Source organism: Dermacentor albipictus, chromosome 7, assembly GCF_038994185.2.
Source record: "Dermacentor albipictus isolate Rhodes 1998 colony chromosome 7, USDA_Dalb.pri_finalv2, whole genome shotgun sequence".
Classification (NCBI taxonomy): Eukaryota; Metazoa; Arthropoda; class Arachnida; order Ixodida; family Ixodidae; genus Dermacentor; species Dermacentor albipictus.
This window is the reverse complement of record NC_091827.1, coordinates 56,682,583-56,700,877: the sequence shown is the minus strand read 5'-3', so window position 1 is coordinate 56,700,877 and position 18,295 is coordinate 56,682,583. Positions and strand designations below refer to the sequence as shown.

The 18,295-nt window shown below is 49.0% G+C and overlaps 1 protein-coding gene across 3 annotated transcripts in view; it reads right to left on the bottom strand.

The window, feature by feature from the left end:
* LOC135906781 (uncharacterized) overlaps positions 1 to 18,295 on the bottom strand; it is a 76,231-nt gene that overhangs the window by 23,658 nt on the left and 34,278 nt on the right. For 2 of the 3 annotated variants that reach the window (XM_065438371.1, XM_065438372.1), the window contains exons 7-9: positions 5,516 to 5,901; positions 2,786 to 3,206; positions 2,288 to 2,346 (exon numbers count right to left, since the gene is read on the bottom strand). In XM_065438371.1, the coding sequence (XP_065294443.1) occupies positions 2,288 to 2,346; positions 2,786 to 3,206; positions 5,516 to 5,901 (866 nt within the window). The remainder of the gene's footprint in view (positions 1 to 2,287; positions 2,347 to 2,785; positions 3,207 to 5,515; positions 5,902 to 18,295) is intronic. The other variant, XM_065438373.1, reaches the window with a different exon arrangement.

Sequence of the window (18,295 nt, the reverse complement as noted above, 5' to 3'; positions counted from 1 at the left end):
AACTGGTACAGAAAAAAGCAGCACGACTTATTTATGAAAAGTATAAAAGATGGAATTCTCCTGCCAAACTAATGCCTGGTGATCATACTGCAACCTTGGAAAAGCCTAGAAAGCCTAACTAAATAGCAGTTATAATGTTCTGACAGGCACGCAAGGCACTGGTACTTCATTATATATCGAACCTGTTACTACACGAAATGCACGTCATACGCTGGAACACGCGTTGAAATTCACTTGTGCCAAAACAAGTGCGTTCAAAGAGAACTTTTTTCAGCGGGCTATTACTTATTGAAATGCACTTCCTCATTTCGTTTTTGATGCCACTGATATCAGGAAAGAACGTCAAAATTTATTTTTTAAACGCGGAAGCTAGAAAAATATTTGAAAAGAGATTGGGATTAAGCACGCCGCAGCACACCACTGACATCTACACGGACGCTGCAATCACAAACGACATAGCAAGCATGGCCTGGGTTAGCACATCTGCACCCCAACACAATGGCTATCACACATGTCAGCTTCCTGGGGGTGCAACCTTGCACGCTGAGCTCTTAGCTATATGGGGAGCTGTCAACACCATTCCCATTGACATGGGAGACATTGTAGAGCAGAGTGCGAAATAATTATCGGATCCTTACTGATTCGTACGAAGCAGTGGCCGAATTAACGGGTCCTACGACAGATGATGCGGTGGCCAACGACACCAGAAAAAAGCTAAAGAGAATACAGGACAATGGGACAAATGTCGAAATCCTATGGACACCGGGGCACACCGGCACGGATGGGGGAAACGCAGCCGCTCACGCAGCTGCCGCGCAAGCGGGTGGGCTTGATTACGCGTACAGCTCCCCACACTCCATTTCCTCGCCAAACCCCGCGGACCAAAAGCCATACCTAAAGATATTGGCCGCAGGCTCTCCTAGCAGAGCACTGATGCATTACATCCCTACTAAAATAAAAGCAGACAGTAAACGGAGATTATTAGAAGCTACACCAGTACATGTGTTTGACGACAAGGGCGGGCTTACCCGCACGGAAGAGGTTTTCTTGAATAAGGTTACGGCCAACGCTGCATACACACCACACATACTTGAGAAATGGCACCAACCCAGACAAGCCACGATTGCGAATACATACACCCGATGTACACATTGCCAGGAGTCATGCAGAGCAGACTTGCAACACCTCATTTGGAGCTGTGCAGCTTTTTCACAAGGGAGATTCAACATTCACCATCTACTACACGGAAACATAACACTAGGAATTGCAATACAAACTAACCCTGAAACACAGAAAGCCATAGCGACATATGGCAGACAAAGTGGCCTGTTTCGAGTAGTGTAGAAGGGGTCGATCAGCCCATGTGAGAGCGGCGGAACTGAACATGCACCTGAGCCTGCATAAAGCGGAAGATCCCAGACTGAGATGAAGAAGTGTATCAGCCAACAGTCTGGGTACCCACATTCCCTTCCCTCCTAATCCCCATCAGCGGCCTAGAGCTGTCCCCTTCCTTAAAATAAAGGCTTTATTCATTCATTCAAATAGCCCGCAAGCTTACCCGTAGTTGTGTTGCACGTTTTTAAAGAAAATCATATAAAAGTACGTATTCCTATCATTACATTCTCAATTTTTGTGGTTAGTATACTATCTCAATTTCTTTTGTTGAGCGTTCTTGCGATTGAACGTACTCCTCCTTGTTGTGCATTTAGTGTAACATGTTTCGTGCATGTTCATTCACTCCTGCTTGGGCCTTCCGGCCCACAGTATAATAAAATAAGATAAATGTGCGTAACTAGAAACATATAAAGTGAAAAAAAAACACGAATACTAGGAACAGCTGTACCATATCACTTCACATGCAAAGCTTCAATGTCACTGTGCGAGACTGAAACTTAAATATTCGTGAAACCACATCGTCTTGCTTCCTTCACCATGATTACAATGAAGGCGCGAAATAAAACAACGGACGTAGGACACCTTTACCATGCCTGGTGACGACTGTAGAGAAAATTTGCAAGACATGCCTCCATTTCAAAACTCCTCCATATTACATTTACCAACCAAGAAGATGGTCGCATGCCTGAAACCGCCACCGCCGATACAGCGAAGCTTTGGAGAGTCTGCAATTATGGTTCCACGAAGTGTTCGTTTCCAGTACGACAGCGTACACTCAATCGTACTCGTTGCACAAGCCCCATTGGAATTTTTTTTTCTTTTTTTGCTAAAGTAGCGAGAGAAACGCACGTGTCAAGTTCTACGTCATGAAGAATAGTGGAAAGTGACTAACCAGAAAAGGTCCAATCTTCAGGGAACGTAGCGCGTAGTTGACAGCTGGATGAGACCGTTCTGTAGGGGAGGAGGGAAAGAAAGTTAAGTGCGTTTACGTTCACCACCTCCTGTGTGTTAGCTTTTGTATAATGTGCTTCAAGGTGGCGCAGGTGCGGTTATGGTTTGCAGCAGTGCCTTAATTTTTTTTATGCGCTCGTGTTCGTGAGCGCTGTATTTTTCGTCAATTAGCGATCCCATTATTACCTTCAATACTAACATTCGTGATCTTGTACACTGCTTAAAACGCTCGTTTTTGCGTATTTGTGTTGCGTGTATATCAAGTGTAGAACTGTAGTATCTTCTACGTTCCTTGCGTGAAACTTTTTTTCTAGCACATCTATGAATTCAGAGGAGCTGCCGGTGCCGTTTAACGAAACCGGCATCTCTTTGAACACAGATTCCAAAAAAAAAAAAAAATAGAGAGAGAGAGAGAGAGAGAGAGAGGGAAATGCGGCACCGGCAGCCGTCCTGCGCGGCTTGGTCGCCGAGTCCGGCATCGCCGAGGTCGACGTCGAGGCCTGCGCCGTCTGGAAGCGGCCGACGTGCACCAGGCCGGCTGCGGCGGCCAGCGGGTGGCGGAACTGTCCGCCAGAGGGCGAGTGCAGCAGGATGGACCCGGGGGCCGCGGCGGCCAGGTTGATGCCGGGCGCCGCAGAGGTGGCGCCGCCGTGCCTCACGGTCGGCGTCAGCAGCAGGGTCAGGTTGGACCTGGGAAACCGGAACTGCTGCTGCTGCTGTGGCGGCGCCGGCGGCTGTTGCTGCTGCTGCTGCTGCTGGTGACCCTCGCCCGTCGCCTGTGCGGCCTGCTGCTGCTGCTGCGAGTTCGACGAAGGGTGGGAGGCGGATGAGACGGCGATGGTTCCAGACCTTGGAGGTACCTGAGCACGGAAGGGCGAGGCACGTACCCGAGTGTAATTGAAGGGGGAAGAGAAAGCTAGGCAGGAACATTAACGGTTTTTCTGTCGCGATTTCGTAGGTACGGCATGGAAACTGGCGTTTAGTGCCGCAGGTACCTTTCGACTTAAAGAAGCTGGTAACACGTGGAGAAGCGCTTACCTTCCGCATAAATTGAAACGAGAAAAGTCGCCTCCCGAAAGTAGAGATCAGTGTGAAAAGTAAATTGACGGTAAAAAAAAAATGCCCGTTACGCGGCAATAACGTGATTAGATGAGCTAGTCAACGCATACTATGCAAGCAAAGAGAGCTAACAGCAACTAAAGAACAATAAGGCAATGCGATCGGTAGTCGGCGTAGTGCGTTGCGCCTTGTTCTGCACTTCTTTAGCATTGTTTGCTTCCAAAGCCTGTTATGCCTAACTACACCGAAGTGGGACGTGTAATCAGTCTGTAGGTAGTCTCCAGGCATGGAGTATCCCAAGTGCACGTTTTGTGGTTCAAATTAAGCCACTTACAGATACCGAAACAACGTACATTGCAGTAGTTTCGGAATTACTCGCCTTATAACTTCCGCTGGTAGCGCAACAAACAGCGCCAACTTGAAACAGAAACGAGTCATTTCCAAGGTGCTTATAGTACGTACATGGGGCAAATGCGGCGCTACCAGAACGACATATAGGGCATAGCAGGACTGCCAACATGGGTGGCTATATAGCCTTACGTCGCAGCGCCTGTGTTTGCACGCGGCTGTTAGACAAACGCCTTTTAAGTGCCGACAAAGGAGGAATTAAGTGACTCGATTCATTAGTGAAGCGGTCGAGACTTTAAAATGTTGGACCTGGAATGCACGACCACGCCGCCACTGTCGCTGTCACAGACTGGATTGGTCGCACCTTGCTGTTACGTAATGCGCGCACGCCCCATTGGTTAATAGAATGGTCGACCGAGGATGTTTAACGTTCCGAAGCTCCACAGTGGGATGCTAGGCACGGCGTGAGTGAGGGGCTGCGGATTAATTTTGAGCATCATGAGGGGACCGATATGTCTGTTCTTCCAGTAGTGGCGCACATAACAGTGATTAGATGTCGAAAACATTCAGTTCGTAGAGATGCCACAGAATCAATAACGTGGACAGAATTTCAGCAAAACTAATGGACGTAGTTTATAAGTAGGGGAGCCGGAGAATAACACACAGCCGAACTCTAGTATAGATCAGATATACATGCGGTAAATCATTATGAGTGTGTCTCTGCACATGCCCCATCACGTATCGCAGATCCTTCTCAGTATCCCCATTGCACGGGAAGCTTTTGAAGTTATATGTTCAATATGTTGACGCTAGTTAACATTCCTATCATAAATAATTCCAAGATACCTTACTTTTTCCACTCGCGGAATAGTGAAGGTATGACAGGAATGTAATAACTGAGTCTTGAAGAGGAAGGACAAGAACACCGCTTAGCGACGACGGCTAAAAGCCTCCCGCTGCTTCGCAACGCTCAGAGAGGACGACCCAGCCTTGCCTTCATAGATGGCCAAGCTCGCATGAGCCATGCGCGCGGCGAGTCACGTGGTCAAGCGGCGACCCAGCTGCGGAGAGCGCATGCGCCAAGGCGGCGGCGGAACTCTGGGCGGCGAGTCACGTGATGAGTTGCCAAGGCTACGGCGCAGCTGCGGTCAAATGAAGGTCAAATTCCCGGCGGCGGCGAAACACGGCTCGACGAGGTTAGGGTCACCCTAACGAGGTTAGTGAAGCTTTCGCTTTATGTGCTAAACCCTCATGAGCGCGATATTGTGCGCGACAGCGACGAGCGACGGCTTCGAGCGACGGATTTGGCCGTCGCTTGAACAGATCGCGCGGTCTTGTCGCGCGGTCGCTCAGTTATACAAATCTAGAATTCGTCGCTCGTCGCCTGGAAGTGCTATGAGCGACTAGCCAATAGCGCGAAGCCGGAACTGGATGTACATCACTCAAGTACTACCGATTGTGGCATGGAACGAGCAGACGATTGATTTTTTATAGTGCAACGATAAGAACCTACTGGAAGAACTTCAGAAATATTTTATGCTTGTTTTTACAGTAAAATACATCAGCTTAAATTATTAAAGCATGCGACACAATAGTTTCGGCGCCTATATTGCTGCCCTCATACGGGCATCGGTCGAAGTCATTGCTCGCATGGGGTACGACTTGCAGGCGACGAGTGAAAGCGACAGCCACCTGCTTGTCGCTGTCGCGCGCAAGATCGCTTGCATGGGGTTTACACTTAACAAGTCGCAGACTCGCTCACCTGGTTGATCGCAGGCAGAGGCTGAAGCAGCGCGTTGTAATACGTGGGGGCCGCGGCGAAACGCGACGCGCAGCCCGCGGCCGACGGCGTCCCGGCGGCGGAGGAGCGAGCGTTGAGCGTCACCAGGGTGTGGGTGGCGACCGGCGCCGGTCGGGCCCTGGGGCTCCTCTGCAGCTGCACGAAGGCGGGGGGCCCCTGGAACAGGCTGCGAGGCCTCTGGTGGCACGAGGCGGGCACAGCGGTGCTCGCTTGCTGCTGCTGCTGCTTCTGCTGGACTGCGGACAGCAGCGTCGTCATGGTCGCAGGCGGCGACGGAGGTTCCTGGAAGTTCGGCCGGCCCTGCGCGGCGGCGTTCGACGCTTGGCCGCGGACCTCCGCTGGGGAACCTGCGGCGTTCGAGGGCGGAACCGATGGCAGTGAACAAAGAGGACCGTCGTGCTGTGTCAAGGGTTCATCATCATCAGCAGCACTAGCAGCATCATTATCATCAGCCTGGTTACGCCCACTGCAGGGAAGAGGCCTCTCCCATACTTCTCCAATTACCCCGGTCATGTGCTAACTATGGCCATGTTGTCCCTGCAAACTTCTTTATTTCATCCGCCCACCTAACTTTCTGCCACCGCCTGCTGCGCTTCCCTTCCCTTGGAATCCAGTTCGTAGCCCTTAACGACCATCGATTATCTTCCCTCCTCATTACATCTCCTGCCAATGCCCATTTCTTTTTCTTGATTTCAACTAAGATGTCATTTACCCGTCAAGGGTTGCTGCTTATTAAATTGAGAACGTGGGGAAAATAAGCAACCGAAGTAGTGGCTATCCGTATCGTCAAAAGTGAACTGCAGCGACTTAGGAATGTAAGGGAGAAAAATCCGCCTCCATTCCACCCTGTGAATGTGGGTGCACAGCGAAGCTGTTGCCGACGTTAAACAAGCCCCACCACTGCAAGCGGCGCGAGTCACGCGTACACGCACGCGACTGCAAGTGCAGCATACACGCGCATTCCTCTAGGCCCTCCGCCAAGCGCAAGTGCCTTACTGAACGAATTTTGCAAACTACATCGTAAAATTCGCAAGGTACGACTTAGACACAAGCTTCAGACATGATAGTTTTGGATTGTAATTCGAATGTACGAGAACAAAGGTATCGTCATGTGACGTATTGGCGTTTCGACGAAGTGCCCTATATATACAGAAACCTCGTTTCACGCAGCTATACCCGAAACGAATTTTAAGACGCTAATATTTAGGCATACCATGGACAGATTGCTATATAGAAGAACGACATTACAACACAATCCAATTTCGAAAATAATCTGTCGACTAATGTAAATCGGCCATGGCGTAGGGGTTGCAACGGTGTGCTTAAAACCTGCAGTGAGACTTGGTTCACTTCCAAGGTACAAATTGCTCGGACACTAGTTTTACTTTATGTCGCTTCGAGCCTACGTTCGTAGCATTATGAGGGAACGAACACGATCGCCGCATCTTTTATCAGGTTAATGCTGCTGTTCACAGCAAAACACCTCTTCGGACATAGTTGAAACAAACGGCGTGGACTCGCCTATTACGAGGATAGCCAGTGCGTGGATTGCACTAGGCGAAAATGAGGCGCTACTCGGTTTGGAATTCTCATGTGTAGGCAACTTCGCACACGTAAGAACAATGTTCCTCTGCTTTCTTGTACGCGAGTGAGAAAGGGCACCCTCCAGTGCACCAGTGGCGTCAATTGTGCCTACCCTCATACATGCGTTCATGCCTGTCGGTATGTCTCAATTGCTGTTATCTCCATTGTACTTTCAATGCACGTTCGCCCATATCCACAAGCAGCTACGGGAGCCACACAAGTATACAGCCTTGACAAGCATACTACATAGTACCGACGCGCACACATCTGTTTGTGTGTGCGCTTCTCAAAGCTGGCTTTGCAGCAATAAGACGCTTTGAACGGGGAAGCCACCTTCGGCGATTCCCTTTGGTGGATTCTTTTGTACACTGGAGTTACACTCGCGAGTGCGCAGCACACAGTGTTGGCACAACTTCAGTGAGTCTCTCTATGAACAAGCAAGATTAGGCGTTTCAATTCTTCCTTCCTTCCCAGGGCAGTAGTGGGACGCAATACCCTCGCAGCTTAAGACAGATGCAACTGCCCACAATAAATTGCGCCTGAAACTAGTTATGCATATCCATTTTCCCCCTTCCCTTTCAGACACATAAGCTGCGCCGAACATGAATATGCACACAGCTCTCCGATATGTTCATTCGCCTTGGTTACGACGTGGCGTTTGGCATTCCCTTGCATTCTTTGCATTCCCTGTACGCTGCGGAACAATACTATTAGCGTTCCCGTGATGTGCGAGTCTGTACATTCTTCTAAGCTGCAAATTTTATTTATTTTTTTTAGTTTTATTATTCGCGATATATCCGCTAGTTTCATAATCAGGTGTTCGACGAAAACTCGTCTGGCGAGGAAACATACTGGTGCCAAAAAACATGCACTCGCCATTAATAAAAGAAAAATAAAGTGCAAAGGTTTCGGGTTTCATCAAAGGTTTCATCACAATGAAGATGTAAGCATGGGCGCGTGGATATTTATGGGTGAGGTGGCGCAGCGTTCGGGTGTATATCTCGGGAAGATTACCCCGCGTCCTGTTTATCGTGCGTTGAGTGGATGCAAAATTATTCTATAAGCAAACGGGCAGCTAAGTGTTCCTCTTTCGCAATGATGGCTGCCGAGTCCCAGTCAACGACGCCCGTTTGCTTTTAGAATCATTTTAGATCCAATCAACTAGACACACGGTTTTTGGCACCAATCCGCTTGTTTCACGTGCATGCACTCTCCCGGATTTAACTCCGTTCGCCTTTCAGGTAAATAAAAATAATGCAAACAAAGGCAACTTATTTGGAGCCAGACACAGGTACTTTCTGTTAAGAAATGGGGGCCAGACGGCATCACTACAAAAAAAGAAGGGAAAAAAAGCCCTTGCCACGGAGGAGCTATCAGCCTATGCCACCTGCAGGTTGCGGCAAGAAATCTCGGAACATGCATGCATACGTATAGATTATTTAAAGGTGAAGAGTGAAGAGCAGAGGGGAGAATTAAGCTTCTTACGCAAGTAAACTGCAGCTAAACCACGCCTAACTTTTCTGCAAATCTTGCATTCCGGGCCGGCACACATTGCAGCACCGATTCAATCAACACTGTAAACGATGGGGAAGCCTCAGCAGCCTGAAGCCAACGCTTCGACAACGGGACGCGCTTACGTCATGGCAGAGGCTTCATTTGCTCGTCCAGCATTGCTCCCTTCATACAAATATTCATAACCCTGCTGCCCATTTGTCTCGTTTGAATCAGAATACAGGCACTGATACGCGTACGTGCGCTCAGAGCAAAAGCCGTCCCAAAGAACACGAGAGAGGGAGAGAGAAAAAAAAAACTGCTAGCGAGAGAATAGCGAAATCGCCCAAGTGAGAAATGTAACCGCTCCTAACGAGCTACGGAGTGATGCTATGTTCACACTACGGTCGTAACGCGCGTAACAGCTCTTTTGGCGTATCGAACGTAACGGCTGTAAAACACGTTACGGCAGTTAAGCCGGCACCTTTGTTCACATTTACTGCTGCTTAAATTACGGCTTTTACAACAGGCCAATCAAATTTGGAGCTGCAGAATCGACGTCACCAGCGGTCCAATATGGCTCCTGCTAACATGCGAGCGCTGGCCGAGATCGAAGAAATTCACGCTCAAAACAAACTTATAGTAATGCATTCAATCGCCCAAAGACGACGAAGGCGACGCAGAAGGGTTTGAGTGCGGCAAGTATTTCTCGACAGGGCCGCGGACGGCGATTTTCACAACCTTTTCGCCATGCTCCGAGTTGGTGACGCTGCGATGTTTCATAACATCATGCGCATGTCGCCCCAGCAGCTCCGCTTCCTTGAAAACCTAATGAGACCACTCATCGAAGTTCGGAGCACGCACCTGCGGCCATCGATTTCCTCGGCGGATAAACCAGATGAACTGAAAACAGTCTCGCAAGGCGCACTGCAAAAATTTTCACGAACACAGCCAATCGTGCGCACGGAATGGCGGAATGGCACTTCCCGCGCCCGGAGCTGTCTGCAGACGGGAGGACGGAAGTGTCGTCACCGGTTGTTGAAAGCCGAAAGCTTATCGGTCATTGGCTGTGTCGCAACGGTCGTAACATAACAGTCGTAAATGTTGCCGACCCTTTAACACTCTCACCCACGATTTTTGCGAGAATTGCGCACGTTGGCACCTTTACGTTCGCAGTCTGAACTAGACGCATACGCTTGTTGCGCTTCCGCTTACGTATGTTACGAAAAATCGGCGCCTTACGAACGTAGTCTGAACATAGCATGAGCCTGGCAATGCTCCCTCGATCCTGTATCATGTACATTACGTATCCTTTATTTTATTGTCCGCGTCGTGGAGGCTACGAACCATGCTCCCGGTGACGTAACCAGCTGTTTGATCTGTTCGTTAATCCTTTCTTTTTATCATTACTTTTCGGGTTTGGCGAGTGAAAGCAGTTTGTATCGAACTGCCTGGTGCGGTAGGGGGCGACGGCTTCTGTGGCAAGCACTAAATGAGGCGCTCGTCGTGTGTGCAAACAAATTCTAGGAAATATATCGAGTTGCGTAAGAACACGCCCATACGAGAAAAAAAAAATGCCAAGGCTGACTTCGCGAGAACGTGCCATTACATCACAAACGCCAGCTTCGAAAGTAATCGTGCCACCTCTCTCCAACTAGAAATGTGCCTTGCGTAGTCGCAGGGGAAAAAAAACAACAAAGCTTTACCGCGCTCTCGTCTCGGCAATAGAGGTCACGTCACGAGGAAAGGGCTTTTACAGAGCCAATAATAAGAGTTCGCCCAGTGTGGTACAAGTTATTTGGACCGACGCAGCCGTTCGCACCGCCAGTGCTTGCCAACCGACGTTTTGGCTTCGCCTCGACGTCTTCGATTTAGGCGTCTGTGCTAAACCATATGAGGGCACCTCGCACGTACATTATATTAAACCTGCCCGCTTCACGCCCAGCAGAGGGAAGAAACGTGCGGCGTCAAGACTGCAGGGGGCGCTGGAAAATCGCGCGCTTTATTTAGGAACTACCCGAGAACCGTGGTTTTTCGCCAGAAGAACACCAACCGCTGCGCTGAAAAGGTATGCAGGCGGCGGGCACGCGTTTGCTAGAAAGAGCTTTAACCGACGTGCTCTGCATACCGTGTCGCAGGACGTGCTTTCACCAGAGCCTACACGATACGCCGATCTCTCTGTAGAAAATTAGGGATTCTAAAGTCGCAGTGTTTTGCAAGTCTGCGCTGCCAGCCTTCACTCGGTGCTTATCTCCCCAGTACAGAAAAACGGGAGAATACGCTACCCTAAAGCTCACAATCTCGCCAGCCCTACAGACTGCCGTATGACCCGGCCTGCATGCTACAAACAACACCTTAAAGAAGAAGCCCAAACCTAACTCATGTAACCAAATTAACCAACGAGCACAACTAAAGAGGCACGCACACGCGTACACACGAGTGTGGTATTGTTAACGTAAACTTGTAAAAATAGTTGCGCTAGCGCAGAAAGATAGATGATATGCCAAAAACGGGGAGGTTAACCGGAAGACAAGCATCTGGTTTGTTACATTACACTGCAGAAGGGGGGTAAGGGGGAGACAAAAACAATTAAGCAAAGCAGCACGCAGAGATAGAACTGTATATATGAATGCAGCGCACGCACTGGTGCAATGGCCACGTGCTTCCACGCCACACAACGAGCTAGGGCTATACGACGTCTCTGTCCACATGCGATATCATATGGCCAGCTTGCCCCACTTTGCGAGTGTCCCCTGCCCCCGTAAGTCGCGCATTCCACTGTTCCGTGGAATGTCCTTGTGGCTACCTGCGCACACAAGGACTTGTTTTTGGAAGTGTAGTTACGAGCACGTTATGCGTCATCTGGTTACGCGGCTTCACGCTTTTCCTTATAGAGATTAGATTCTGGGTCGTTATGGGCCACAGCCCCAATAGGATTATGAGGCACGCCGTAGTGGGGGGGATTCAGTTTGACGCCTAGGGTGCTTTTAACGCGCACGCAAATCTCAATACGCGAGCTTCTTTTTTTTGTTTTTGCTTTGCGTGTCGCCCCTATTGAAATTCAAGATAGGACTGAGGACACCGAGCTTGGCAGCGCAACGCTTTTTCCTTAATCATCAGCACAGGAAGGGTTGACGGGACTTTCTGTACACGTTTTATGAAACTGAACTGGCTGCCCGATTTTGACATGCCGAAGCGACATACAGGATACTAGAGACGACCTCCGTCGTTGAGAGCGCCGCGGTGGTGTTTTTTTTTTTTTTTTGACCGCATGGCGTCGTTTGAAGCGCAGCAAAATCACGGTGCACAACTTCCGGTTGTGATCAACAACAGCTGAGACAATTTCCGAACGTGATCGCCGCAGTCGGGATTCGAACCCATGCTCAGCAGCCATAGCCGGTTAGCCACTGCGGTGGCTATACATACTATTGCAAGGAACAACCGTTCAGTCAGTAAATAACTCGAAGTGGTGCGTATACCTTAAGCAACCTCTCAGTATGTGCGTCCAGTGCCAAGTGTTGTTCGAACTATACTCTGTCTGCGGTGACCCCTAGTTCTTCGTCGTGTCGCCCAAATTATGACTTGAATACACAGTCGCGTTCAATAGAACGTGGTCGAAGGGGCTCCAAGACCGCATGGTCTCGCCGACCTAAAGAAAAATTGCTTTTATATATTACCGCGCTAACTGGAACGGTGCTCTACAATTTTTCTGAAGTCGGCGCCGCCATTTCAGTCTTGGAGCTCCACCGTGGGCACCGCGTTGGAGCTCATATTTACCTCGACAGTACGTACTGTCACACAGACGCAAGCATCGTATACTCCGGACGGCCATTGTTTCGGGATTCCCGTTTGGCCAAAAATGAGCACGCGTAAACCACGCGTGTTCCCGCTTGAATCCCTTTGCCTTCACCTCGCTATGCAGCCGAACGCTGACTCTTTGAATGCGGGCTTCAAGCAAACGCCGTCTACCATTCTGAGGACGACTTACGGACTCTCTGCTTTAGAGATCTCTTTTAAGTGGACAGCGCCCCTTATTGTCGCGCAAACCAAAAAGCATGGTGGCCACTGCGCGTATACGGCGCGGAAAAAAAGCTGCTTTTCCGACACTTCGCCGAGTTCCCCCCGAGAACCGCCGACGCGTCACCTTCGCTTATTTTTCCCGAACCGTACCGGTTCGATCCAGATCAGTGCACTCACAGCCTCGTCGGCTGGTCGAAGAGTTAAAAAAGACCTGCGCGCTTATCGCCTGAAGGTCAGTGGAAGAGGAGGAGAGACAAGAGAAAAAATAAACGAAGGCAGGAGAGAAATGTAGCGGGAGACCAACGAAAAGCTCCTCGAATAGTGACGCCACATTCAGAGTTCGGAGAAATCAAACTCGGCGCGGTCGCGCCAAACAGTTTCTGGACCCCTCGGGTCTGTGGCGTGCCGCGCCATCGCGGCGTAGATATATAAACTACCCGAAATGCCAGCTGGCTGTTCAACGATTCGTGGTAGCCAGCGATAGTTCGATGCGTTTCGGAGAGCTTTTTTTGCAACGCCAGTAAGCGGCAAATCTTTGCAAAAGGATATTCCTCGGCGCCAGAGTTATCGGTTGCCTTTTCTGTTTCACATGTATCTGCGCAGTTGCAATCCCGAAGTGCAACCCTCAACCCACTAACGCGCTGTCTTCATTACACCGCTATTTAATGGTTTCATTCCGGTGTTTTATCTGTGGTAGTGTATAACGAACCGATGCTGCCCGTGGGCTACATGACATTTTTATTTCTTTATTAAATGCATAACCTCGAGGTGAAGAACCAATTCTTGCGGGGGTCTCAACGCCCTCTGACCAATCACTATCCGCAGATGTTGTAGCGGACGACTGAGCACTTCGCGGAAATATACGAATCTTAAATAAGATGCCAACCAAACAAGCAGCTCTTGCTTTGCGACAGGTGTGCGTCATCTGTTGGCGGTATAGGCACCTTGCACAGACCAGATGGCGCTGCGAGGCTTTCATTTATCACCCCAGTGTTGCCGACAACCAACCGCTATAGGTTTGTTGTCAATGCTCGTGTCAATGTTACGAGCCGAGCCCATGCTTCGCAATGTTACGAGCGGAGTCCACGCTTGGGAATGTTCGCGCCTCTGGTACAGAGCGTTACAATTGGCACTGTATCATCGCATATGCAGAGCGTCCGGACTCGACTTCGCGGTAAGCGATCGAAGCTGTCAGCGCGATTGTTCCATCGCGGCCCTTAATTCTCGCTTCCGTGCGGCTCGCTATGTACTCCTATTACGGCGTTTCTGTCACCATGGAAAGCTTCAGCAGAAAGTGCCTAGCGGATACCGTGCGATCACGTGCAACGCAAGACGGACAGCCCGCGTGTGCCACGAGCAACGAGTTTGCTCTTGGGCTAATAAACCGGACTCAACGACGTCCCTTCACTGTACAAAGCGAATGTAAAAAGCTCTGGACGAGACAAATGATACACCAAGCCCCGAGTTCTATACGTCGTCCTTGCAGGTCGCGCTTCTCACGGACAGACATTTTTGACAACTACAAGAGACGTGGAAATATTCCTGCAGCTGGCGTGTCAATCAACGAACGACCTCTCGAGAAGGAAAGAAACGTCTCCGAAGTCTAATCTAAACGGACACTCATCAACACGCGGATGTACGCTACGCAAGCTTTTTACTCACGGGAGCAAAATGCGATTCTCCTACAACCATTCGAACACACACACACACTATATATATATATATATATATATATATATATATATATATATATATATATATATATATATATATATATATATATATATATATATATATAAGCCAGCTGCGAGGACAGCTGCATTGTATATGAGTCATGAGTGAATGGTGAAACGTCGAAAGCTGACGCCAAGCGACAGTGATGTATAGGCTGTTCAACTCCACGGCCGCGGTTCACGGTCGACTGCTGCAACCGCAATATACGTCAAAGGACGGACGCCGATCTGCGGCAGTGCACTCGTGCCTGCCTTCAAACTACGACAGCTGGCGCTTCCAACCTACAAAGTTGATCAATTATGACAGCGCTAACGGTGCGATTTTGCCGTCGCGTAGTATACGCTTTCCCAAGTCTCGTATATGTCTTCACAGAAACTGTCATTTTAAGGCACGCAACGAAGAGAGTGGAGTCATGCGGCAGCGATGCTATATTCTCAGTAAAAAATATCCACCAGGGTCACCGTGTCAGCGAGCATACTTGCGATTAAGTGTCATGGTGCACCTGTTACATAACCCGTAGACGTCGGCATTCGATGTCAGCGCTCTGCGTCGAGACCACTGACCGCCGCCGGCATCTTGCGTCAGCTCACATCGTGCGGAGACGGCGGATGAGAGAGCACACCGTTAAACGCGCGGTCAGTTCTATAGGGTAAGGCTTAGCACCTTTACGCTCGCTTCAAACGCGTACTTGGCCGGGTGCGTATGAATAAAGCATGCCCCGTACAAGGACTGATCGAAAAGGCGACCACAAAGGCGACCACAAAGGCTACCACAAAGGCTACCACAAAGGCTACCACAAAGACCCGAGCCTAAACGGTACCGCGCGCTCTTCTATAAAGAAGGCGTGATTTAAGTGCGGGAAAGTGTCGTATACAACAACGTGAAGTGATGTGAAAAACAAAACATAAAGGTAATTTAGCCGTGTTCGATTATCGCCCGAGCACAGCTCGGGACTTCGGATCGGCATGCGTTTCTGCTATCTCACGGGAGCAAACAGGGAAATGGCGCGTGGCCTTGGGTGATTGTGCATGGGCAAGAAAGATACCTTCGTCGCCCCTGGTAACATGTCACTGGGTCGAAGGGGCTGCGCGTGCTAAAAATAACGCGCCATTAGTGACGGATGAGTGCAAGTCGTTATGGGCCCTTTTACGAGCCGACAGCATCGTTGTTGAGGATCGTCTGCTCAAGCGGTGTTTGTACGGGCAGGCGATTCCTTACCACTCCCTGGGTGGCGAAACGCGTATGTGGTGGCGCCTATTGGGGAACGAGCGCTGGCTAGGAGGCGCTCTACGACAGTTTGCGTGCGCAACTAAAATATTCCGACACTGTCCGGCAGGGAGGCCGCGGAAATTGCGAGTCATCTCGAACGATAACAAACGTATGCCGGCATCAACGTTTGCTTCGGCTCGATGCATGCAGTCACTCTGTCCTCGGCCATGCACTTTGCGTGGAGCGCATGCGCACATGCCGCGGTGCCCAGCCAGGTCCGAATTTGGGGCACGTGACCCTCACGGTGAGCGGTGAATTTGCCGACACGAAATCGGAGCATGTGCTACTGTAAACTGGTCGCTCCGCTCGATAGGCTGTATCGAGCCGCGCTGCAGTTGTCACGCAAGCATGCAGCGCTGGCTGCGCATTGCGACACGCACGAGGAGGTGCATATGTGTGCATGTGAAGTGCATGTGAAGCGGAGAAATGTCCCTGCCTCGACTTGGCAGAATCTCTTCAAAACGTTTCATTGCGACTGACAGAGAAAATTGTGGACCCACGTCACCGCTGGGAGCGAATCTAGAATTCGGGCCCTCGAGATTCTTCTCACATGGACAATTGACAAAGCAAATATTCCAGTTCTACAGGATCGCCTTTCTAGAATCTATAGAGCATCGAAAGGGCGTGAGGTTAGTGGATAGACGTGGTCTTGTATGTCGACGGATATCAACGAAGTTTTGCGACGGCAATGGCACAGACGTTGATCTTGTCCGCTTTTAACGCTGTGTCAGGGGCAGTATGCCACCGGTGTCTTTTGTTTAGGTTTTTATATCTGTTTTTCTTTTAATCTTCATATGAACCATTAGCGAAGTGGTTTCAATCTTAATACGTGGTAACGGAGAAATTGTTTTGCTTGGGATCCACAGCACCGAATGTGATGTGGTTTGTTGTATTTAAAAGAAAATCATTTTTAATTCAGGTTTGATGCAATTTAAGGAATCTTTTTAAAAAATTGCATAATCTCAGAAAATAAGCTTACAGCTATAAATCGGCAACAACAACAACGATACCATGCACACTTCTGCAAACTGCGCCTATCTAAATATATCTTAAGCGGACAAATTTAACGTGTGTGTAGAATAGCACCTAAAAGCAAGTAGGATCTTTCAAAAGTCCTATTATAAATTCTACAAGTTCACACAACCTGCAAACTCATACCTTAAATCTGTCTACTTGAGATACTCCGAAAAGATGCAGTTTACAGCACCGTGATATTTCTTGACGCTGCATAGTCACAGATTTGTGAATTCTATGCCTCAGTTTTTTTTTTTTGCCTTACAAATTTTCGTCAATTTACGTTTAAAAAATTTCAGGTCCGAAATTGAACTTCTGCTTTCCACAATCGGTAGAATTCATCCGTTTACTAAATCCAACAAATTTTATTCAAATTTGTTGTACGATTGTCTGATGAGAGCATGTCTGTTTTTCGCATGTGTTTGAATAAAGAAGTTGTAGTGGGTCCAGAGGTAATTTCGGGCGCCACATAGCATAATTCTACTGCCTCAAGCAAGTTACTCGAGGCCTTGGACCATAATTGTGTGAGCAATGTGAACAAATATTTATCTAAATAGCAAAATTCCATTGTTAAGTTTAACGAATCCAGTTACAAAGCTTCAAAGCTTCCAGCTTCCAGCTTCAAGCTGGATGTAGCTTCCAGCTACATCCAGCTTCAAAGAGATAACTAGTCGTATTTGTTCACTAATCAATAGACAACATTCGAAACGCGATAGCGTGCTTCTCAATGCAACTAGTTTCACCTAACCAAGATGGTGGACGTCGGGCTAGAATCGCAAGGTGTCACCATGCACGTTGGTGACTGCATTCTCGCCACCTTCCTTTCGCCCACCGTACGTGTTTTCAAAGCGCATGTACCATTAATAGGTGGTGTCCAAATCAACGTCCCATATACATAGGATGGCGACCTTTGGATTTTAAATGAGGATCTTAAAGGCATATGCATCTTTAAGCTTACGCATTTACTGGTTGAATGCGATAGAAGCGATTTTGGGTGCCGGAAACATCTCATGGACATCGGATTTTGGACACCGCGGTGTCAACATCAACGTCCCAGCGAAGGCTCTCTGAATAAAAAAAAAAGCTATCTCGAAGATTATAGGTGCGCCAGCTGCAAGTGCAGAAAAAGATATAAGAGCCGGAAACACATGACGACATGTTTTGGCCGCCACGTATGGACGGTTTTTTCATGGGTGCCACCATACTTTGTACGCAGTGGCGCCATCTATGGGCATTCGGCATGCTGGCTTGGGTATGTCAGATATACGCTCGGTGCTGGTTTCTGGAGTTTGTTTTCGCGCTCGCGCGCTCTGTTTAGTGTGACGTGGCGTCTTATACGTGGAAACGGTTCAGCGAGGCGTACCGCAGGGGTTTAAATCGTCATGGCATGACTTTCTGCTGGCGTTGAAGCTGACAGAGCACGCAGCGCGACGTGTGAGCGCGTGTTTGAGCCTACGATCATCCTCGGAGATCAACTGTGTAGTTCTGAAAATTCCATTCACTAATGTGACCTTATAGCAGTATTCTACTTCAGTTTTAGGCTGCTGTTTAGGAGCAGTGAAACATACCAGACGTTCGTAACAGAGTGGGTACCGTTCTGCTATGGTAGAATTTGCGCTGTTATACTTT